This window comes from Amblyomma americanum, chromosome 4 (assembly GCF_052857255.1).
Source record: "Amblyomma americanum isolate KBUSLIRL-KWMA chromosome 4, ASM5285725v1, whole genome shotgun sequence".
Taxonomy (NCBI): domain Eukaryota; kingdom Metazoa; phylum Arthropoda; class Arachnida; order Ixodida; family Ixodidae; genus Amblyomma; species Amblyomma americanum.
Window position 1 is genome coordinate 111,506,565 of NC_135500.1, and position 24,213 is coordinate 111,530,777.

The 24,213-nt window shown below is 44.9% G+C and overlaps 1 protein-coding gene across 1 annotated transcript in view; it reads right to left on the reverse strand.

The window, feature by feature from the left end:
* Nucleotides 1–248: 248 nt before the first annotated feature.
* LOC144130305 (uncharacterized) overlaps nt 249–24,213 on the reverse strand; it is a 38,561-nt gene continuing 14,596 nt past the window's right edge. Inside the window, exons 4-7 of the mRNA XM_077664252.1 lie at nt 24,001–24,136; nt 7,616–7,907; nt 5,649–5,693; nt 249–553 (exon numbers count right to left, since the gene is read on the reverse strand). Of these exons, the coding sequence (XP_077520378.1) occupies nt 332–553; nt 5,649–5,693; nt 7,616–7,907; nt 24,001–24,136 (695 nt within the window). The 3' untranslated portion in view covers nt 249–331. The remainder of the gene's footprint in view (nt 554–5,648; nt 5,694–7,615; nt 7,908–24,000; nt 24,137–24,213) is intronic.

Genomic DNA, 24,213 nt, shown 5'->3' on the forward strand with positions numbered 1-24,213 from the left:
TTCAGTAAAGAGGCGAAATATTTCTAGATGTGCAGGAGCAGCATATGAAGCATCAAAGAGCTCGATTTCTCAAAACCTGCGTTGGTGCTTGCTGTTGCTTGCGCCATGAAAAACAAGCAAGCTAGGTATAAAATAAATTATTCGTTGCTATCTCAATTCTAGATAGCATTTTCATAAAATGTGAATGAAATAGAATAAACAGTTGAAATTCCGCTCAGTAAAAATAAATAATGTTCACTTCGTCAAAGTTCAGTTAGTGCCGGTGGCGTTTATTCGCAACATACATAATTTGTCCGTTTCTCAAATGCGTTGAGTACTAAATCGATTCTTATCAGACTAAAATATGCTTGAAAGTACTGAAGTCACGGAAAACTATATAAAGGACGTGCAATCCTTCAAAGGTGAACGTCAAATTGTCGCCTCTTTTCAAGAGTCCATTGGGTGTATCGCTGAGGTTTCCAACCGGCACAGTGTAGTATTCCGTCTCATTTTGAGCACTTGTCTCGTACGCGAAGAAGCCAGAGAACGTAACATTCACTTTGAACTTGCTTTGCTAGAAGAAAAGCAGGAAATCGATTGCATTGACAAATGGACATATGAGTGTATGTTGTATTCGAACTGAACAGAACAAAATAATCAGATAATTTTGGTCTTAACTGCGTGACCATTCAGTCTACATTAAACATGCTGACAGGAATGCGCCACCGCTTCCGCGTAAAGCCTTGCCACCTGTATACTAAACACTCTTTTATCCCTGACTACTGGTGTCTGAGCCGAGATACCCATTAATTGGATTTCGAAGCCACTGAATAAATGGCGGTATTAAGAAAAAGATACGAAACATTCCGACTGCTGCAAAGTATACCTCGCACTGGCAATAAAGCTAGACCAATGAGGCGTAAGACAGAACACCTCGTCCATGCTGAGCGCCACTTTTGTTTTTATTGTTTGCCTACTTTCTGCCGCGTTGTCGGCTGCTTCTCTAAGCGAATAGATAGTGCTTGTTGTTTCACGACTGTGTTACAGTATTGGCTAGCATATTTATATTCCCATTCATATTCAATCTGACGGCATCCGAATGGCTTCCTAAGCACAAATTGCTGACCTTCTACTTCGAAGTGACAGACATCCCCTTTTTAAGGAATAAGATAAAGTTGGTAGCCATTTTTTCTTCAGGCACGTTCATGGTTGTCAGGCTGTGTGTATCCAGAGTGCCAAGGTTTAGTAGCACAATGGCCACAGTGTCCGACAGGAACAACAGATCTGAAATAACTTTATCCCCAGCTCTTGTCCCCCGTTTACATTGTTTGCAAATGGAAAAGCGTATCTCATGGCCGCAGGTGCACCTAGCAAAAAATTGCGCGGAACTCAACACACATCCGTTGGGAACTGACAGGGGCCTTAAGCTGCAGAGCTTGAGTGCTTGGGTTCAATCCCGGCAGCCGCGGACACAGTTCCATTGGAGATCGATGTAATAGAGCTGCCGATACACAATGAAAAGGTTAGGTGCAAATACTGAAGAACAGTATTCGCACTAATGCGTTAAGAAGATCCTGATTTCAATCAAAATTGCCTTCGACAGCTACTTCCTTTTTCTCTCTTCTTATTGCGCGGTCATCGAAATAGCGTACACATACTTACATGGTCACCTGCACGCACGACATAATACAAATGCGGTAATGAGCGTAGTATTCGATATATGTTTCCATGCATCCGTGCAAAGGTATCCGTGGTCTGTATTGATATGCAAGTGAGCTTAGGCTTGTGTTGCCATGCACGTGAGTTCTTCGGCACAGATAGTATTGTGCTGGCGTCAACTGCAGATACTAAATTGTCTCGGCGGATTGAATCGGCGCCGATAATTGACCACACGGTTATTACGCCACGCATGTAGTGAGTGTTCTGGCTCTGTCAGCGCACTGCTGGCGAAGAGTGCGAATTTTAACTCGGGACGACAGCGTAAAACTGATTTTGAGACAGGCTGCAAGGCAATTAGCGTGAAACAGCTTGCAAACTTCTGGCTAGAGAGGCCCTTTGAGTTCAAATGCGATACATCAGCAGTCCATCTTAGAGCTTTGTTCGATCGAATTGGAGACACACTATACCCCTTCGGATTCAGGTGGCGGACCTTTAAGCAAAAAAAAAAAAACTACTCCGTGCTTGAGCAGACGTAACGAAGATGCCTACATTTGTCTTCCGGTAAGTCACACTGACAACGAGAAAGATGAAATAAATGAGTTTGTACTGCAGGAAAGTCATAGACTTAACTTGCGCTGGGCTACTAGCTTCAAACCAAGCTTAACTGCTGCTTACTAATCATGGGCGGAGAGCCATGATCTCAAGTGTTGTCTTCTACAGCGTTGTTTTTCAGTGAATATCTGTTGTAAGGAGCTCTACCAGATTCGTTTTAGGGAGCCACAAACATGCACCTGCCTCATTAACACGTACGTTCATAATTTGTCATGGCCATTTCGTCTCTTTGCGGTTCCGTGTGCATGCCATGCGGGGTAGGCTATTAAAATCAAGGCTGCTGGCGGCGGTGTTCCATCCAGACCACGTGGCTAGGATACGCGCACTTGACGAACCTGTGGCCACTGCAACTATTTTGCGACTCAGAGCGTTGGTTACGCGAGCTGCGTAGCTCCTTCGCCATGGAAGACGCGCGACGGCCGGATCACCTATAGTGAGCAGCCGAGAGTAGGCGTGGTGGCCAGCGTGAGGGGTGTCGGAAACGGCAAAATTAAGCCATACCTGAAGTTGAGCTCGAAGCCCCTATGCTGCGCGGTCAAAGTGAACATGTCGAGACGCGAATGTAACATATGTTCTTAATAGACAAGAATTCGATTTAGCTATTCTAATGGTATTGGCTTGCATGTTGACTTAGCCGCTGCCACAAAACATAAATTCACAGATGGATAGCCTACTCAGAAATTCCTTCCGCATCGGGAGAACGCAGCCGTGGGGATAGTTTTTGATTAAAATTTTCGTGTTGATCAGCCGGTTAGGCCCTAAAGTATGATTTGAATGCAAGATTATTCGTACCCCCATGTCGAAAAAATTGTCCGGCACCGGCGGCATAGGACGTTTAAAGCCTCGCAACCGTTGCTATCCGGTGCGCGTCGCTGCACCACTGCGCCAGGAGTCATATGAAGGCTCCCAGAGATCCAAGAATTTTAAGTCGAGAGCTACCAGTTCGCATATATGCATAGGTATTAACCCATTAAGGCGATTGCGGTATGCGCTTAAGGCGGTGCTTAAGTTTACTTTCTGTGTTGTTCAACGGGATCTGATGCGGCTCAAAAATTGCTGTCTGTGGCTGAGGCGCTAATCTGAAGTCGTCTCAGGCAGACAAGGTTCGATGAGAACTTATTTTCTAACCCTTGGCAAAGAACTCTTCAAGCCGTTTGACGAGGTGTAGGTAACCAGTCAATTTCCAGGCGGTAGTGCAACTCAGTTATAGGCGAACACAGAGAAAAGAGCAAGGCATCGACTGTATTTAAATAATTTGCAGAATAGCTGTGCATATTTCAGAGAAAGGTGGACGGCGTGCGCAGAAAAGCAAAACTAACACACTTTTGGAAAAAAAAATTAGTGATGTAAAGTATAGCAAAATCTATAACGCAAAAGTCCAAACAATTCGCGCTATTCCATCCAAAGCACAGCTCTCCTTCGCACGCGAATAGAAGCCGAGATGTCTACCAGCAGTATACTTGAAATTGACACCAGAAATATGATTAGGAAACGCAGTCTAACTTATTTCAATGTGAGGTTTTGTGCTGTTTTGGATTTATCAACGATATGTGGTAAATTACAATGAAATGTCAGCTTTTTGTTCTATCGCAGCTCTTTGGGATGAGCCATTCTTCGAAGCTTCCAGCCGACATACTGTGTAGTTTGGCATTGAACATGGAACACCTTTTAAGGGATAATAAATAAATCCGTGCGAAAAAAATTGGAGGGCTGTAATATTCAAAAATTCTCCTAGTACTGATGTTTAGCTATGTTCTATTTTCACAATGCTTTTTCGATGAAGAGAAGTGTTCGGCCCTTGGAACCCCCCTGATTGTCTTATTTTGCTATGGCTTTTGCTTTGTTATGCTGACTCTTACTGCAGTCGCCCAGGCTAGGATGCTAAAGCTTATATAGCATTGCGCTATAGTTAATTTTATTTTTTTTATTTATTCATACTGTTAACCCTCTGCATGAGGGTCATTACAGGGAGGGAAACATATACAGACACAAGTGCAATTCTCTTCGCTAAAAAAAGAAACACTCAAATGCACAGAATTACAGAATGACAGCGCAATGCCGCTCCGCTTTTTGACCTTTACTGATAGTAATTCTTAACGTCGGAATATTCCCTCATATACTGCTCATACAATTTCACTAGTCTTGCTCTCATGTTGATTCCAAATAATTGTTTGAAAACACATTAAAGTTATAAATTTTTGCACTTCTATGGAGTGAATATCCGGACCAGAGAAAGAATGGAGAAACGTTTCCGTTATTTTTTAGTGGGAAAATTTTTAGTAGATTTGTATTTTACGAAAAGTTTACGTGTCTAAATAAATTATTGCCTTTTGCACTCATCTCGGTCAGTTGTGTCGGAATGCGAAATAAGGATAGCATATCACATGCACTTTATAAGAAATTTTTTAGAGTTGCCAATTTTTATATTGATATTTATTGAGATATTCAACAGAAATTGGACCGGAGGAATGGCACTCTGTATTGTTAGGAAAGATGGATGTTTGTGACCTGTGCACCCGGCCAAGATGAACTGATGGCCTAGTTAGTTCCGTATCCTTGACCCCATGAGTGGGCGCCGAAATTGACACGGACGGTTAAAGGACACCACAAAGCGCTCTGTACAAGGTTCTGCAAACCTAAACGACTCAGAAGATTTCGTCAACACGACAACCGGAAGCCCTTAATCAGCCCTTACTCGGTGATAAGACCTAAGAACAGGCACTCCTTATCGAATGAAAACAGATGGCGTCCAGGCAGAATTATCTTCTAGCCTTGCAAGTTCGCCAGCTTCAACTACCTCCCTCTTGGTGTTTTCAGCGCGCGTGGCAGAATTGTGGTTTACTAAAAAAAAGGAGCATGTTTTTTATACTTCTTTCAGACTAAGAAAAGTGCACCCAGGTGTACAGTGATAACCTCATCGATAATATTGCTAAGTTCCCTAAGCACCGCATTTAAATAACTGCCAGTATCGCCGGTCTACGCTCATCCACAAGGCACAAGGCTGCTGCTTAACTGAAAAACAGTCTAACACACCATGTTAGCGGCGCACGTACGCTACAAAGCCCCGCCGGCGGACCCCCGTCTTTCGGGTCAGCAGCCGGGCGTCATAACCAGCTGCAGAGCCACTGCGGCGGCCCTGTCTTTAAAATATTAGTTGGGCTAGTTGGTGGCGTTATTCCTTAACTACAACGCGAGGTACGGGACAGAAAAGAAAGGAACGCGCAGATACACAGCACAGCGCTCGTTTGTATCCATGCGTGTTCCGTCCTTCTATGCCTGGTTGATTAGGCTTTAATTATGGAAAAAATATTACAACGCTCGACCACCGGCAGGCGTTCAAGCGTAAGGTACTCTATACTATTGCCTAATAAGAGCTAGATGATAAATGGTGCACTCACCGAGGACCACTTCCGAAGAGAGCCACTCTCCTTCTGGTTTTTCAACTGAAAAAGTTAACAAACCATTGTAGAGGCTCAATAATGAGTTCATGGTCAAATGTTTCTGCTGTTGCATTTTATTCAGAGATTCCCCGCTTTACCCAAATGCGTGCAAGCAGAGGGCATTACATCATCGAAAAGAACACATATTCATCAGGACAGCACATTTGGTTAGGAGACAATTAATTCACTCTTGTTAAGGAACTTACAAAGATGTTCGTTCTGGTCCGGTATGCTCTGATTCTAAGGTCATGATCAGTTCTTCTAGGAATATAGTGCGGTTGCTTAATATATGCGTCTCTTTTGTTTTTGTTTCCGGTTTTGTTGTTGTATAGCCTGAATAAAATTTTCAAACGCAATTTTCTGCGAGAGGTGAACGCCTCCCATTGAAGCTCATTTTTCATGTCAGTACAGTTTGCCCCCACTTTTTAACAGTTGACATATTAGTTCTTTGTGCTTATAAATTTCTTCATGCCCATAGTTAAGATTATAAGCAGGCTTTTTCTTATTTCATTTGTAAGCAACGATGACGCATACAATTGGTTACAGCTAAAGAAATGAAAACATACAGTTATTCGTGGAGGTTTCCATCTATGAGGAAAGACTCCAGAGCCAGGCCAGGATTCAAATTTAGTGGACAGCAGCAATATGGGCAAATGTATTTTGTGCAGATTTTTTAAGCTTAGAATGAAGCTTTAGGTTATTTGCAGCCTCGAAGTTAAAAAAATATGATGTACTCATTTCTGCCTTTACATTTCTGGCGTATACTTTAAAAAAAAGTTTATCAAAGGAACCTGACGCTTCTATTTAACGGTACTCATTTTCGTGCGACGGAGACTAGATCCCCTACAGGCTACACGGAGCGCAACGCAGGGGTGCCGAACTTGCGCAGCTACCGGCAGAACCGGTCAGTACCTGCACTTTTTAGATGGTGAAACCGTGGACTATGGCGCGACCGGCAGTGAGAATACCGTGCAAAGAGGTGAGGCATCCATGCTCGCAGCACGGCAACAGTTTCCGCGAGTCGGACGGTGTTATCCTCGAGGCGTGACCGCCGCTCGACGAGATTGGACGAGATGCGGACACGATTCCAGCAACAAACCTCGGGTCGGAGAACACGGCGACATGGTCAGACAACCCCACGAGCTTGTGCAAGCTATCGTCACCAGCTGCAGCCAGGACGAACATGCGGTTCTGAGGTAGGTGCTGAAGGAATAATTCGCGGAGTAGAGGGCTGTTAAAGCAATGCTGGCAGTCATCGAGAAGCTGTCGCATGCAATGGAGGAACTGAGATGGTCGGCAGCCTGCAAGGTCTTCGGCGCTGAGCAACTGCTGCACGTGGCTGCGCACCGAGATGGTCTTCCGGTCCAGTACGAGTAGGAGGGGTAAGCGACTTCAATACGACTACGAACTTGTCAATCGCCTCAATAGAGAAGGTGGACACGGCATGGAGGTACTTCACACGCTCTGAAGTGATGCGCCGAATGTCGAGCACAGCTTTCACTTGTACGAACCACACGCTGGAGTCTGAGGCCAAAGTGGCGGCAGCTGAACGTGGAACCTGTCCTGGTAACCATGCCGTAGGGAGACGAAGGCTGGGTTCCCTGCAAGCTAAACGGGGCGCGATACGGACCGCTCGAGGGGTCGACTACGAGGTGCAACTACTTTATTCTACCTGGCGTGTTTCGCGGCAAAGGCGGAGAAGCGCTGATGAACCCGATAGCGCATGTGCATCACCATGAATCATTTGAGTTTAAACACCTGGTTTGGGGCTTTACATATTAGTACAGTGCGTTTAAACCTATGTGACAATTAATATCAGGGGAAGAAATTAAAATCAATGATTTCCGTTTGGCATCCAATATACTCGCGAACAGCTGAGGAACTCAAATGGCAAATTGTTTTAAAGAGCGCACTTAACACCTTACCTCCTTTTTGATGGTCTTCACTTGACCCCTCAAACGCGTTGCAAAAATCTTTTTCCATTTGCGTGTCGAAGGCTTGCTGGTCATATCGAAAGTTACATTCTTCTCTTTAAGAAGTCCATTTTCAAGCAGTTGAAGCGAGACATTTGCAGGTAGAGGAAAAGGGCTATATATAGATTTTGTTAAATTGAAGAGGTGTGTTACAATCTCGTATTGCAAATATTCGCTCGACGGAATTAATTTCATAATTGGAGGGTCGAACTTGATGCCCCCTACCGTTGCTGTAATCGGCTGCCTGAAAAGACGTGCAAAAATAGGTCATTTCTTTTGTCTATACACCAAACGCTTGGGTCCTCTAAATGATATCTACTACACAATAACAGCCGCAAAGAGGAAGCAACGGCTCTAATATCTAAATAAAGCCGACCTTGCATTTCCTCTCTATAGCACTGTATGTTACAGAAAATGCAGAAATATGCGCTCAAAACTTTAGACGGGATCATTTATGCACCGTTACGAAGGGAATAGTATGTGATCGTTCTGGGGATATAATATCATCGCTTTGTTTTAATATTTTAAATATATCTTGTTGTCTAAACATTTAAATTTCATATACAGGAACTAGCGGAACTGGCGGGAATATAGAGGAACTAGCGGGAATTAAATGGGATGTGATAGGGCTTAGCGAAGTTAGGAGGACAGGTGAGGCGTATACAGTACTAAATGACGGACACATACTGTGCTATCGCGTGTTAGAGGATAGACGAGAACTAGGTGTGGGATTCCTCATTAATAAGAATATAGCTGGCAACGTAGAGGAGCTCTACAGTATTAACGAGAGGGTAGCAGCTATAGTAAAAGGCTGAGTAGGAGGTACAAGCTAAGGGCTGCAGGCCTACGCACCCACATCCAGCCATGATGACCAGACCGTTGAAAGTTTCTATGAGGACGTAGAATCGGCAATGAATAAAGTAAAATCGCAGTACACTGTACTGATGGGCGACTTCAATGCGAAGGTGGGCATGAAGCAGGCTGACGACCACGCGGTAGGTGACTATGGGATAGGCTCTAGAAATAGCAGGGGAGACTTATTAGTCGAATTCGCGGATAGAAATAATTTACGGATCATGAATACCTTCTTCCGCAAACGAGAAAACAGGAAGTGGACCTGGAAGAGCCTCAATGGTGAGATTAAAAATGAAATCGACTTCATACTATGCGCTAAACCTGGCATCATCCAGGATGTGGCCGTCCTCGGAAAGGTGCGTTGTAGCGACCACATAATGGTAAGGTCTAGAATTAGCTTAGTCTTGAAGAGGGAACGGAAGAAGCTAGTGAAGAGGAAGCCCATTAACGAGTTAGCCGTAAGAGGGAAAGCACAGGAGTTTAGGATAGCGCTGCCAAACCGATATTCGGCTTTAACTGAGGAAGATGATCTTGATGTTCATTCAATGCACGATAATCTGACATCAATAATTACGGAGTGCGCAGTAGAAGTAGGCGGTAGGACAGTTCAAAGCTATCTCAGGTGACGAAAGATCTGATTAAGAAGCGCCAAAACATGAGGGCATCTAACCCTACCGATAGAATAGAACTAACGGAGATATCAAAGTTAATAAATAAGCGCAAGGTAGCCGACATAAGGAAGTTTAATATGGAGAGAATCGAGCATGCTATAAAGAACGGAGGTAGCCTAAAAAACAGTGAAGAGGAAACTAGGCATAGGTAAAAACCAGATGTATGCATTAAGAGACAAGGAGGGCAATGTCATTAGCAATATGGATAAGATAGTTAACATAGCCGAAGAGTTCTACACAGACCTGTACAGTAGCCAATGTAATCAGAGCGCTAATGAGAAAGACAGCAGTGCACAGCAATGCGTCATCCCGCCAGTAACGAAAGATGAAGTAAAGAAAGCCTTAGAAGCAATGAAAAGGGGAAAAGCAGCTGGGGAAGATCAGGTAACAGCAGATCTGTTGAAGGATGGAGAGGACATCGTGCTTGATAAACTAGCCACCCTGTATACGCAATGCCTTATGACCTCGACTGTACCCGAAGCTTAGAAGAATGCAAACATTATTTTAAATCATAAGAAGGGAGACGCCAAGGACTTGAAAAATTACAGGCCGATCAGCTTACTATCCTTTGCCTACAAAGTATTTACTAAGGTAATCGCTAATAGAGTCAGGGCAACGTTAGACTTTAATCAACCAAATGATCAGGCAGGCTTTCGTAAAGGATATTCCACAATAGATCATATTCACACTATCAATCAGGTGATAGAGAAATGCACAGAATATAACCAACCTCTATATATAGCTTTCATTGATTACGAGAAAGCATTCGACTCAGTGGAAACCTCAGCAGTCATACAGGCATGGCGTAATCAGGGGGTAGAAGAGCCTTATGTCCAAATACTGGAAGATATATATAGCAACTGCACAGCTACTATAGTCCTCCATAAAGTCAGCAATAAAATTTCAATAAGGAAGGGCGCCAGGCAAGGAGACACGATCTCGCCAATGCTGTTCACCGCATGTTTACAGGAGGTATTTCGAGGCCTCAATTGGGAACAGTTGGGAATAAGAATAAATGGAGAACACCTAAATAATCTGCGAGTTGCTGATGACATTGCTTGCTGAGTCACTCAGGAGGTCAACTGCAAATCATGATCAATGAGTTAGACAGGCAGAGCAGATCGATGGGTCTAGAAATTAACATGCAGAAAACCAAGGTAATGTTCAACAGCCTAGCAAGGGAACAACAGTTTACAATTGGCAGCGAGAGCCTAGAAATAGTGACGGAATACGTCTTATTAGGGCAGGTAGTGACAGCTGATCCGGATCATGAGAGGTAGATAACTAGAAGGATAAGAATGGGGTGGAGCGCATATGGCAAATTCTCGCAGATCATGAGTGGCAGTTTACCAATTTCCCTCAAGAGGAAAGTGTACAACAGCATAATCTTACCGGTACTCACCTACGGGGCAGAAACGTGGAGGCTAACGAAAAGAGTTGAGCTTAAGTTAAGGACAACGCAGCGAGCCATGGAAAGAAAAATGATAGGTGTAACGTTAAGAGCTCGGAAGCGGGCAGAGTGGGTGAGGGAACAAACACGGGTTAATGACATCCTAGTCGAAATCAAGAGAAAGAAATGGGCTTGGGCAGGGCATGTAATGCGAAGGCAAGATAACCGCTGGTCCTTAAGGGTAACGGAGTGGATTCCAAGAGAAAGTAAGCGTAGCAGGGGGCGGCAGAAGGTTAGGTGGGCGGATGAGATTAAGAAGTTTGCAGGCAAAGGGTGGATGCAGCTGGCAAGGAATAGGGTTAATTGAAGAGACATGGGAGAGGCCTTTGCCCTGCAGTGGGTGTAGTAAGGCTGATGATGATGATGATGATGATGATGATGATGATGATGATGATGATGATGATACAGAAGGGAGCCGCCAAATATACTGTCAAACGTTAATGCCACGACTAGCTGTTGTTACAGCTCTCTTGAAATCACGTGCACCCTGTCAATGAAATGAAAATAAAAATTGGTTTTTAGGGAAAGGAAATGGCACAGTATCTGTCTCGCATGTCGCCGGACACCTTAACCGCGGCGTAAGGGAAGGGATAAAGGAGGGAGTGAAAGAAGAAAGAAATAAAGAATGCCGTAGTGGAGGGCTCCGGAACGGCACCTCTCTCTTCCTTCCTTCTTTCAATCCCTCCTTTATCCCTTCCCTTACGGCGCGGTTCAGGTGTCCGCTGATATGTGAGACAGAAACTGCGCCATTTCCTTTCCCTTTGAAAATTTCAAACCAAAAGGAGGGAGACGTGAAGGCTAAGCGAGAAATAATATGGTAGTTTTTGTAAAAGAAAGCCGAAATTACTTTTGTAAAAAAAGAAACATTAAAGCAGCTGATAAAATGATTTGGGATTTTTTCGGAAAAGCGAAATTCAGCACTTGAAGTTGCAACAGTACAAGATATGCAACCGTGTAAATGACCAGTAAAAGGACGTTTCCTTCGTCCTTATCTTGTTTGCGCTGTTTTGGAATGAGCACCTGCCAACTCGCCAAGACTTCGACTTTGGCGAAATGCAAGCTTGTGAAGCAAGATGGAAGCTGCCAGTAAACGGACTGGATATAATCCGCCGGGAAAATTGGCTCCGGAGAATGCAAAAATGGAACGGAACGGGGAGGAGGCCAATTTTGTTCCGGGCGAAGTGCTGCTAGAAAGGTGATTGCAGCTTACAGACCGTCTTGAGCCCGGTAACCAATCATTCCAGTTCACTGTAGCTTGACAATACACGTGGTTATCGCCATATATAAGCCCGCAGAGAAGCAATGGCTCGGCCGAGCGGCATTATCGTCTGTACCATAACAGTGCCCGAAGGTAGCTCTGCATGCCAGGAGGTTTTGAAATAGTTCCAGGAAATAATACTGCAGAGATAAAGCAGTTCATATTCCAGAGGAAAGTAAAAATGAGCGATATTCAAAAGATGGGTAGAGTACCCAGGTCGATGGACCGAGGAGCGAAAAAACTAAGGGTGTCAGAGTATTTAAATTTTCGAATGCGAATAGATAGCAAAGAAGAAGAAAAAATGACATGGACTATTGAATCGAATATTAGTTGATGACAAAAATAATTCAGAATGTTGTTCTTAATTTTTTGAGATACTGTATAGTCCTTTCTACTCAAAAAACCAGAAATCCGACTGATCACCGAGTATAAATCATAATGTGCACAGAATTGTGTATTATTTGAATAGACAGCATAGCGGCATCCAAACTTTAGTGTGGCCATGCAAAATGAAATTCATTAAATGGCCGGATTGGCAACAAAAAAAACAACATGATGGCAAGTAAAACCTCATTATTCAGAGTTCAAGAGATAGGAAGAAATGCCCGTGTTAGCGAAAGTGAATGGGTAAAATGCCTCGTGGCACCTCAGAAGAAGAAAAAAAATCAGCTGAAAATGCAAAAATGCGCTAAACCCGTATGAGGCGCCTCCATTGTGCAAACGCCTTGCCCATTGTGCCGCATTGTGCCCGTGACAAGTTCCCGTGCCCGTGTCCGGTTCTCGTGCCCATGCACGAGAACCGGAATAACCACGGGAACGTAAGTGAGGGGGGAACGCAGATTGGCATCTGCACAGTGACACTGCTTCTAACAAATAAAGAGAAATGAACAGCGACGCGTCAGTTGGCGTGCGAGACGAGCGTGGTGCTGGGAATGGAGTGCCGCGAATGCGCAGACCGGCAGATGCAGTCGCCTTGGTGGTGAAAAAGTTTCGGAGCCAGAAGACCCCGGTACAAGGTCGGTATCGTTAGTCCTGGACACCACACGACGAGGCCCTGTCTCGCGCCCGCTTTACCAGAGCCCTTTGGTGGTGGTGGTGAAAAATCGATTCAGTAGTGAGTTTTCAGGCCAAAAAATAGCCATTTAAACAGGTGGAGTCCTTAGTCCGAGATACCGCTGGACTAGGCCGCTACTCACGCCCGTTGGATTAGAGCCCTTTGAGACTCCGGCCCCAAGCAATTGAGCAGGGCTGACTCCCATGCCTCTTGAGAAGGAGAAGAGGAAGGGGCAAGGGAAGGATTCTTCTGACAGGCCCAAACCATGTTGAAGTTATCAGACACTTCCCCACAATGAGGGCAGCGCCCATAAATTTTGGAGTCAAAATGGTTTGCTATTGCAGGGCACAGCAAAGTGTTGGCCATGATGCAGCTTCCACACCCCTGATTGCCAGGATTCCAGACTATGCGTTTGGGTGAAGGGTCCGATTCTCTTACTGGCAGCTTTAGAATATGACAGACTAAAGGTGAAGCCTCGACCGCCAGGTAGTGTTCACGGGCTCGACCCGAATCTATGATGATTACCTTCGAATTCGGGTCTGCGGCGGCAAGCGCAATGGCTACCTGCCCGGCTTGCGCTGAATTTGGAGCTCGTTATGAGAGGCCGTTAACGTGCTGATACTGGTGAACTACGGCTGCCGTATAGAATCTAATGGGCGACGGCCCTTCCACGAAACGTAGTATGCACTCTGGCTGGATCCGTGTTGGTTTTTGAGGGCCTGAGCCCGCTCGTCTCGTCTGCCTTCGTGTGTCTGCGTGTCCATGTTGCTCGGGAGTGGAACGAGCCACAACTTGTGAGGCCATAGCTCCGGAATCCGACACGTATCGTCTGGAGTGCAGTCGTGTTGGATGTGCAGGCGGTCTAGCATGCGGCGCCCAAATGCCTTCGGCGAGAGTCGCGTATACTGGTTCACGAGGTGGGCCTTCTGCAACTCGTGGTAGGAGCTGAGCACCCCAACGCCCAAAAATTAGCATTAGACGTGGCCGCTGGCAGGTCCAGTAGTCTGTTTATAGCTTTTCTACTGATAGCGCCGATTCGTGTCTCGTGTTGTTTCCTATTGCGAACGTAGGGAATGGAGTAGAGGATTTTGCTGGTCACGAAGGCATGGACGAGCCAAAGTACGTCCCTGCCCCACAACTCGCTGCGTTTGTTTGAAAAGCGATGAATCATGCTTCCGACCAGTTCGCCTACGCGTTTGAGTTTGGCAATGGGAGATTCCGGGCTGAGCCTGTTATGGATGAAGAGGCCTAGTATGCGGAGCTCCTTGACCTCTCTGATAGGATCTCCTGTCAGAGAAATTCGCAAAATCGTGTTGTGTTTAGGATTGGCTCAGATGTGCAGAAGTTCCGATTTCGCGGGAGCGTACTGCAGACCACAGTCGATAGTGTAGCTATCAACTATGGTGACGGCCCGCTCGAGGCGGTCATCCATTTCTCCAAGATACTCTTCTGTAGTCCAAATTGGTATATCATCCGCGTATGGTACGTAATGGATGACTTCCACCCTGACCAATTGGTGTGGAAGCTGCATCATGGCTATGTTCAAAAGAAGAGGCGACAAGACTGCCACTTGAGGTGTACCCCGTGTACCCATTGTGCAAGGTCCGTCGTCTTCTATCTTGAAGAGGGCCTGACTTTTCTAGAGAAAGTCTAGTACATAGGCAAAGGTTTTGTGCCCACAATCGGTGGTACTCAATTTGGCCAAGTTGTTGCTATGACCGACGTTGTCACAGACCCCCTTAAGATAGAGGGAATGGAAGGCCTTGTCGTTATGGCGCATGACAGTGTCATATTTTGTCGTGATGTAATTAGAGGAAGACGTCCTGTGCGGACATATGCGGTCGTAACCAAAATATATTGTCTCCAAAGAGGTCCTCCGACTCCATGTGTGGTGAGAGGCGATCGCTAACCATCGTCTCCATAAGCTTGCCATGAGATAGGCCTCAAGTTGTTGGCATTCACCGTCGTGCCTGCCTTGGGAATGAAAGTTACCAGGGAAGTCTTCCACTTTGGAGGAACTTGACGCCCGTCGCAAATCTGGTTCATGTACTCTGGCAGGTGGAGGTAGGCCAAGTCGAGGAGATTCGCCAAATGTTTGACTGTTATGCTATCCAGGCCCGGAGCCGTACCTTGTCACATTTTAGCTAATGCGGCAGTAAGGCCGTGCAGTCAAAAGGGGAAACAATGCCTGGATTCGGCTGGCCCGCGTACTCTTCTTCGGGCTCAACCGGGTCCTTTGTGCGACAAAGATACCTGTCGCAAAGGTTGGACTCCAATGTGCGGCGAAGCGCAAAAACCGACCGTAAGCGACCCGGCTCTTTTAAAACGAAAGCTTTTACTACTCCCCTCCGTAGCTTTGCTGTGCGCGCCGTGAGCGCGAGTCTGACCATGAACCGAAGAGAAAATACATGACAGCTATGGCGTCAGTCAGCACCGCTGACAACAACAACAACAACAACAACAACAACAACAACAACAACAACAACAACAACAACAACAACAACAACAACAACAACAACAACAACAACAACAACAACAACAACAACAACAACAACAACAACAACAACAACAACAACAACAACAACAACAACAACAACAACAACAACAACAACAACAACAACAACAACAACAACAACAACAACAACAACAACAACAACAACAACAACAACAACTAACACCGAGGCTATAAAAGGACGAGTGAGAGCGAGGCACAGGGGGGAACAGCAGAGAAGCGGAGGCTCCGGCAGGTCAGGGACACATCGGCTAGAAGAGAGCAAAGCCGGTGAGCTCGCGTTCTACGACATGGCATCGTGGACTTCCTGCCGTGCCTGAGCTCGTTCCGGGGAGTCAACAGAGGACGCTACCACCTGCTACGGCCAGGGGTGTCTCCAGCGCTGTTGCCACCGATCCGGGTGGTGCCCCCAACGCCAACAACACCGGCATAACCTCCACGGGCGCTTGGACCGGGAGCTTGTACGACACAGCCAGCGACGCCGCCAGCGACGCCAGCCCAAGCACGCCGAACGCCGCCTCGACGCCGGCTACGGGATGCATACAACGCCGCAGCCGCACCGAACCAACCGTGAGCACGAACGCCGACCACGAATAGTAGAACGCTAGTAGTAGACGCTGGTAGTAGTGTGCCCGGGTCGTGTGTATTTATAGCCTTTGTGTGTTGTGTTAGTTTTGTTAGTTCTGTGTTCTAGTGTGTGTGTCACGTAGGGTGTATTAAATGTGCGTTTGTGTGAGTACATCCGTCGCCTAGTCCATTCTTTCAGTCCGAGTGTTCTCCGGAGAGATCCGTGACACCTATATATCTTCAATTAACCTGGCCTCTCTCTTCTGCGGCCTCCATGTCTCCGCGAAGTTCTTAATCTCATCCTCCCAGATAATTTTCTGCCGCCCCACGCTGCGCTTGCCTTCTGTTCGAATCCAGTTCGTTACCCTTAACGATCATCGTTTACCTTGGCTTCGGGATACATACATATCCTGCCCAATCGCATTTTATCCTCTTGATTTATCAAGGTGTCATTAAACCTTGTTTGTTCCTTTAACCACTCCACGCTAATCGCGTATCTTAACGTTACACGTGTCGTTTTCTTTTTCGTATCTGGCTGTGTGGACCTCAATTTAAGAGTAACCCTTTTCGTTACACTCCACGTTTCTGCCTACTTCACGTTTCTGCCTACTCCTTTTTATACTTTCTTATGAGAGATATTGATAAATTGTCATTCATGATATCAGCGAACCTGCCAAATGCGTTCCACTTATTGTTGTTCTTCTAGTTATTTCGCTCTCAGTATTCGAGTCTGCGGTCACTACCTGCCCTACGTAGACGTATTTCCTTACAGTTTCCAGCACCTCGCTACTAATCGTAAACTGCTGTTTCGTTCATAGACGAATTTTAGTTTGGTCTTCTGCAGCTTATTTTTTAAGCGAAAGCTTCACGACGCTAGGTAAAGCCGATTTCGCCGCGCGTTGCATTTTGACCTTCAAGTGAGCCAGAGGTAAAGTGTGGCTATAAGCCTTACCGTATGTGGTCCACCATGGTGCCCATCACTTGACCTTTCTCCTTTCTATTTGCCGGTAGAGGGTGGTAGAATTGGCGGCATGCAGTGTTTATTGGGTGACCAACCTCTCAAGATCAGCCATTTAACTGCCATCTGCCAGGGCGGCAGGGTGGGCGGGCTGCCTATCCAGTGTACGAAACGTACTCAACGCTATAGACGCCAAGCCGCGTGTACTTGCCCGATACACCACAGCTTTCGCTTTGTAGCCAGGTTGAGCAGTAGTTAAACCGCAGGTTAAACCGCAGCTGCATTGGCAACGAACTCGAAGTTTCGCCATGCTCGCATTCCCATCGTGCTCGCATTCCCACCGTGGTCGCACCGCACCACGTGACCAACCGCGTGACGAACCACGTGACAACAACTAGCCAGGCAACCAGACTAACCTGGATTTGCAATCAAGATTAACCAAGGCTAACCAAGCTATGCCTTAGCTTTCGCTACGTATATCCTGGCATAACCGGGCTAAGCCACTGCCAATTTTTAGACCCAACGCACTCCTCGGCCTTGCTAACTCACTGATCACGTTTTGCAGTTCACCGCCTTTGTGACTTAGCAAGGCAATGTTAAGAGCAATTCGCAGGTTACTAAGGTATTCTGCATTAACATTTCTGCCCAGCTGCTCCCATTCCAGGCATCTGAATACCTCTTGTAAACAAGCGGTGAACAGCACTGGTGAGATCATGTCTCCATGCTTGACCCGCTTTCTTAATAAAATTTTATTGCTGATTTTATATAAGGCTGCGGTAGGCGTGCGCCGGCTATAGCTATCTGAATATTTTTGCGTGATGCTCTTCTACACCCTGATTACGCAATGTCTACAGGACTGCCGAAATGTCTACTGAGTGTAAAGAGTGGTGGTATTCTACAATGGCTGCATATATATATATATATATATATATATATATATACCTATGAAGGGAGTCAACAAGCACCGAAACCAAGGTGTATAGGGGAATGATTAATTTTTTGTGAAGTGCTTAACGGTGGAGCAATAATACTTAGATTATTCTATCGGTTCAAAAAAATTACTTATAAAGCACCAGAAAAAACATCCATCTCGCTGGTGGGATCCGAACCTCCGAATTTCGCATCCGGTGCTAACCTTGAGAGTGTTCACCAGCGCCACCCTCATAGGTTTGCCAAACGCGCCCCTCATTTCCTTAAACTTGTTTGCTAATATATATATATATATATATATATATATATATATATATATATATATATATATATATATATATATATATATATATATATATATATATATATATATATATATATATATATATATATATATATATATATATACTGGAAATACTGCCAGTTTCTAGTTGAGTACCTTGGCAGGCGGGCATGACATGCATCATAGCAAAGAATAACATTTCAAACAGAGGCTGTGCAAAAGACAACTATATATTAGACAGTTCATAGTATTGAAAGAAAAAAACTGAAAAGAAGTTGACAGATTTACACAGGTAACTGAAAGAAAACAAGCATGCCAGTTCGAAAACTTAAACATTAACATGGGTATAACACATCGTGTACTCCTTGAAATAGACAAAAATTGAGAAAAAGCTTTCTAACCACTACTCCAGATTTAACACGCGGCTTCCAGTTCGGTACAAAAAATTGAAAATGAATCAGCGTTAGTTATGGATGCGTCTAGGCGGTCCCATTCTCTTGTTACCAGCGGGAAGAAAGAATATTTGAAAGTGTCACTGTGATAAAGATATTCGGTTAGCTTATACGCGTGCTGGTTTCTTAATGCACGTTTTTTTGACAGTGAATCATACTTTGATGAATGGATCTTAAAAGTGCTATTAAGAAGCTGATGAAGGAATTTTAGTCTAGCACGCTTTGCCCTTGTTGATAGCGTTTCGAGCCAGGAGGTTACAGCTAGTTGTGTTGGTGAGTCGGTTTCTTTGTATCTGTTGTGAATAAACCTCGCTTCTTTACGCTGAATTATTTCAAGACGTGAAATATTGGTTACAGACTGAGGAAACAGAACAGTGTTAGCATATTCTAGTACAGGTCTAACAAACGTTTTATAAGCTAAAATATTAGTTTCTGTTGGCGCAAGACGAAGACACCTTTTAAGAAAAAACAGCTTTGGTAATGCAGTTGAAGTGACTTTGTCAATGTGTTTGCCCCATCTAAGATCGTTAGTTAATGTAAATCCTAAGTATTTGTGTTCGTTGACGAAGGCCAGTGGAGTACCATTGATTTTGTACACGAAATTTGATGGTTGCTTTTTTCTAATTTCTGCAATTGCTACAGATTTCACCTTGTTAATTGACATCTGCCCGTCATTAAACCAGTCCGAAAATCTTTGCATTCATTCGTTAAGTACAGCATGATCTTGATACTTCTGATTTCTCTGTAAATTAAACGATCGTCTGAAAAGAATTTTATGTTACAGGTAATATCGGTCGTAATGTCATTAAAAAATATAAGAAAAAACAGTGGCCCAAGGACAGAGCCCTGAGGAACTCCGGATGTGACTGGTACCGTTTCAGATTGAATGTTTTGATACAAAAAGAGTTGGGAACCTTGCCGCAAGAAATCTTCAATACAAGCCAATAGTTCCCCATTACAGATGTAACCACGTAGTTTTACGATTAGTTTGGAATGGCATACGCCGTCGATGGCTATAGCAAAGTCGAGTAATATGATGTCAGCTTGGCGGCTATTGTCAATACTTGAAGTTAGGTCATGCACAACTTCTGTTAATTGATTAACTGTTGATAAGCTGCGGCCGAATCCATGCTGACGAGGCGATAATAAGTTATTGCGCTCTAGAAACTCGGTTAGGTACTTTGAAATTTGACAAACATATGAACGAAGCCAAAAGCCCCGGAAACCATGGTGCACAGGGGAATGTTTCTATTGTTCTCTTTAATTTTCTTTTTTCATTATTGCTTCGTTTATTCTTTAGCTTAAAAAAAATTAATTATAAAGCAGCACAAAAAACAACGATGCCGCAGGTGGCATCTGAACCCACGACCTCCGAATACCGCATCCGGTGCTCTACCAACTGAGCTACGGCGACGGCTGTCCAATCTGCTGCTCTCGTGGGTATTTTATGTTTATTGCGTGTAAGCGAACCTTTAGAGTGTTCAACCGCGCCACCCTCGTCCATAGCGGCGAACGTAGCACGTCCTGTATTACCGTGAATGTGATGTAGAACGTCATCTAACGACGAGGGCGGAAACTGTGCGAGAGCCCTGTTATGCTACCTATGACACCCTCGTCCATAGCGCCGCTATGGACGAGGGTGGCGCTAGTGAACACTTTCAAGGTTCGCTTACACCCAATAAACATAAATACCCACGAGAGGAGCAGATTGAACAGCCGTCGCCGTAGCTCAGTTGGTAGAGCACCGGACGCGATATTCGGAGGTCGTGGGTTCGGATCCCACCGGCGGCATGGTTCTTTTTCTGCTGCTTTATAAGTAATTTTCATTAAGCGGTGGATTAAATGAAGTATTATTATCCCACTGATCAGCACTACACATTAAAATAATTAAAGAAACATTCCCCTATGTACCTTGGTTTAGGTGACTGTTGGTTCCCTTCAAAAGTTTATCAAACGAGCCCCTCATTTCCATAACGTTGTCAGCACCGGACGCGATATTCGGAGGTCGTGGGTTCGGATCCCACCGGCGGCATTGTTGCTTTTTCTTCTGCATTATAATTAATTTTCTTTAAGCGATAGATTAATATAAGTATAATTATCATACTGATAAGATTAAACATTCCCCTATGCACCTTGGTTTCGGTGACTGTTGACTCCCTTCATAAGTTTGTCAAAACGAGCCCCCCCCCCCCCCACACACACACACACACACGCGCACACGCACGCACGCAAGCACGCACGCACGCGCACACACACACACTGCGCATATTCGTATCACCTGATTGATTTTATGAATATGGTTTATTGTCACGTAACCTTTACGAAATGTTGCCTGATCATTTTATTATTTTAATTAAGGCTATTTTAGCGTCCTTCTAACCTTCTCGCACGCTTGAGGTCGTAAGGCATTGCGTATAATGGGTGGATTGTTTTTCTAGCGCAATCCTTCTCCCTCCCTCAACAGGTCTGCTGTTACCTGATCCTCACCTGCTGCTTTCCACCTTTTCATTGCTCTAAATCCTTGTTTTTTAATGAGAAAGCATTACTTGGCTATGTCGGCGAAAAGGTGTCCGCAAAATGGGGCCAAAAAATGTGCTAACAAAATGTAAATGTGTCGAGACCTGAGAGCTACTGCGCCCTTTCCTTTCGTCAAGAACGTTTCCTTTTTCTCAAACGGCATGCTTTCGCGTGGTTGAGGTGTCCACCGATATGTCGAGATCTGAGAGCTACTGCGCCCTTTCCTTTCGTCAAGAACGTTTCCTTTCCTCAACACACATGCTTTCACGCGGTTGAGGTGTCCCCCGAGCTGTCGAGATCTGAGAGCAACTGTGCCATTTCTTTCGCCAAAAAGGTGTCCGTTCCTCAAAACTCATACTTTCGCATTTTTCCACGTAGGCAGAGTTAACTCATAATTTTTTACTCCGTTGCTGATGGCATGTCCGAGTGCTGTGCGCTACTGCCCCTCATTACTGTCCTGATTACTCTGGCTACTCCTTTAGTTGCGTAGACCTTTACGGCCACTTCAACTATCTTATTCATATTACTAATTGCCTTGTCAGCTTTGTCTTTTAACAAATACAGCTGGTTTTTCCTTTGTCAAATTCTTCTCCGCTTTTAGGCTACGTCCGGTTTTCAGAGCACGCCCGATTCTGTCCATATTAAGCTTCCTTAAGTTGGCTACCTCGCATTAAATGATTGAACATGATAACACTGTCAGTTATATGGTGTCTGTGGTGTCCGTGGGGTTCATGCTTTCGTGATTTTAATATTAGCTTTCTTCTCCTGAGATGGCTTGCGGGTATCTTGTCGAACTAACTTATCCCTGACTTCTACAGCGCGTTCCGTAATGATAGCTGCGAGATGCTGTTCGTAGCTAGAACATTAACGACATCATCCTCTGTTAAAGACAAATATCTGTTCTGCAACTATATCCTGTATTGTTCGACTTTCACCATAGCATCTAACTCGTTAATGGGATTCCGCTTCACTAGTTTCTTCTGTTTCCTTTTCAAGTGCAGTCTAATTCGAGAGACGGCAGTGTAAAGAAAGCTCGCTTTCACGTTTCGATTGTAAGAAGAGGGTCGTCGATCATATTGATCGCAGGACGTGTGGTATATAGGAAAGCCTCCTCGCGGAATTGCGGACGAGGTCAAGCCTTGCGGCATAGAATGCTATCAGTCGACACGGCAAACGATGGAGAAAAAAGCGTGTATGCCTATGTATTGTGCCCCGCCGCGCTGGCTCAGTGGTTAGAGCGCTCGTCTACTTATCTGTAGTACCCGGGTCCCAACCCGACCGCGGCAGCCGTGTTTCGGTGGTTGCGAAATGCTAAAGCGCCCGTGTGCTGTCCTATCTCAGTGCACTTTAAAATATCCCCAGGTGGTCGAACTTATTCCGCAGCCCTCCCCTACGTCCCCTCATTCTTCTTTCATTCTTACAGTCCATCCTTTATCCCTTCCCTTACGGCATGTTTCAGGTGTCCCCCAATATGTGAGGTAGATACTGCGCCAGTTTCTTTCCCTAAAACCCAGTTTTTTCCTATTTTCCAGGAACTTTAAACTTTTTATTCCGATAAAAAGTACAGATACGGCATTTTTGCCATGGACAATTGTATAGAATTCGGCGCGGTATACAATCGCTGCCGGGTATTTGGGACTTTTTGAATATTCGGAAATTTTTCGATATAAATTTCTTGAGTAAGAGTATGAGAAGTATATCATACAAATTCGATTCATGTTCAGAATTTCGGTATTTGCACATCCCTAGAAAAAACGCTGTGCAGTCACCAGAGAAAAAGATATGATCACGGCCTCATAAGACTGCCACAGAGTTCAGAAAACAATAAAAAATGATTCTCAATTCACGTGCGTAGTTATTGGAGAACCACGTTAAGATAACTCCTCGAATGTGAGGTGGTTTCTACCACAGAAAGAGTGGGTTGTTCCGTACCAGTAACGCCATCCCCCTTCTTACATGTGTGGATGCGTTCAAGTTTTCCCGGATATAGCTAACGATGCTAGTAACACATTTCTAAGTGTAATGTCAGCATCAATCATCTCCCTTGATTGGTGGCACTGGTCGCAGCTCATTCAATGTGAAATCTGCTCGAAAACGATAAGAGCTTTCTAACATAAGTAAAACCAACCTACTTCGTTTTCAAAAATACAGTAGGCATATATCAAGTGTCAATTTTTGGAAAGGCCGCAGAAAATGACTTACGTGCTTTTATGGTCGTCACTGCAGCAGAAATGTGCCGGCGATAATTATTGCGGAAGCACTATTCCGATGGGCAAACCGCGAGCAAGGTCTTGAGATGTGGTTTTGCGAACACCTTGCAATGTTTTTGGATTTGAGTAAATAACTAAATAAGAATAAATAAATATACACCAGTGCCTAGAATTCCAACTCGCGGCGGAAGCGAACACATCAGCTTCGCTGACCACTGCGCGGGAGCAATATCTATCTTTTTTATCTTTTCTATAGCACTAGACTCTTACCGTAGCCGAACATGCTTGGTGTTTTTGTCGTTGTTGCCTCAAATACGATGGCACATGCTGCAACACACCCTCGCGCTGTGCCTTGCACGTTGTCTTCATCATCAACTTCAGTGTCTTTATCATCTGAGTTCACTGTCTTCATCATCAGGTGGCCAAATTCGGCGGGTGTACGAAGGACATGAGGAAAATTTCAACTGCGCCATGACGTATAACTGACGTAAAAGCTTTTGACTCGGTAATGTGAAATGTGCACTTGGCGAAAGATTTTTAGGTGGTTTAGCAGCGAGTATTAGCCATAACCACTCTACTACTGTCTGGAGAAGTTCCAGCATATTATTCATTATACTTACACATTGTTCGCTAAGGATATGTTCGTCCAGTAGGTGTAGCTGTCCGTCATTCCCCAAGATGTAATGCTACGCTTTGTATTGTTGAGTTTCACAATATATCGCTCCACTTCTTCTGTGAGGTTCAAGTCTCCAGCAACTGCGTTCAAATAAGTGCGTTGAAATGAAGATTTTCGGTCCGTAAACTTTCCAACTCGGCCCCTTCCGGTTGCGAGA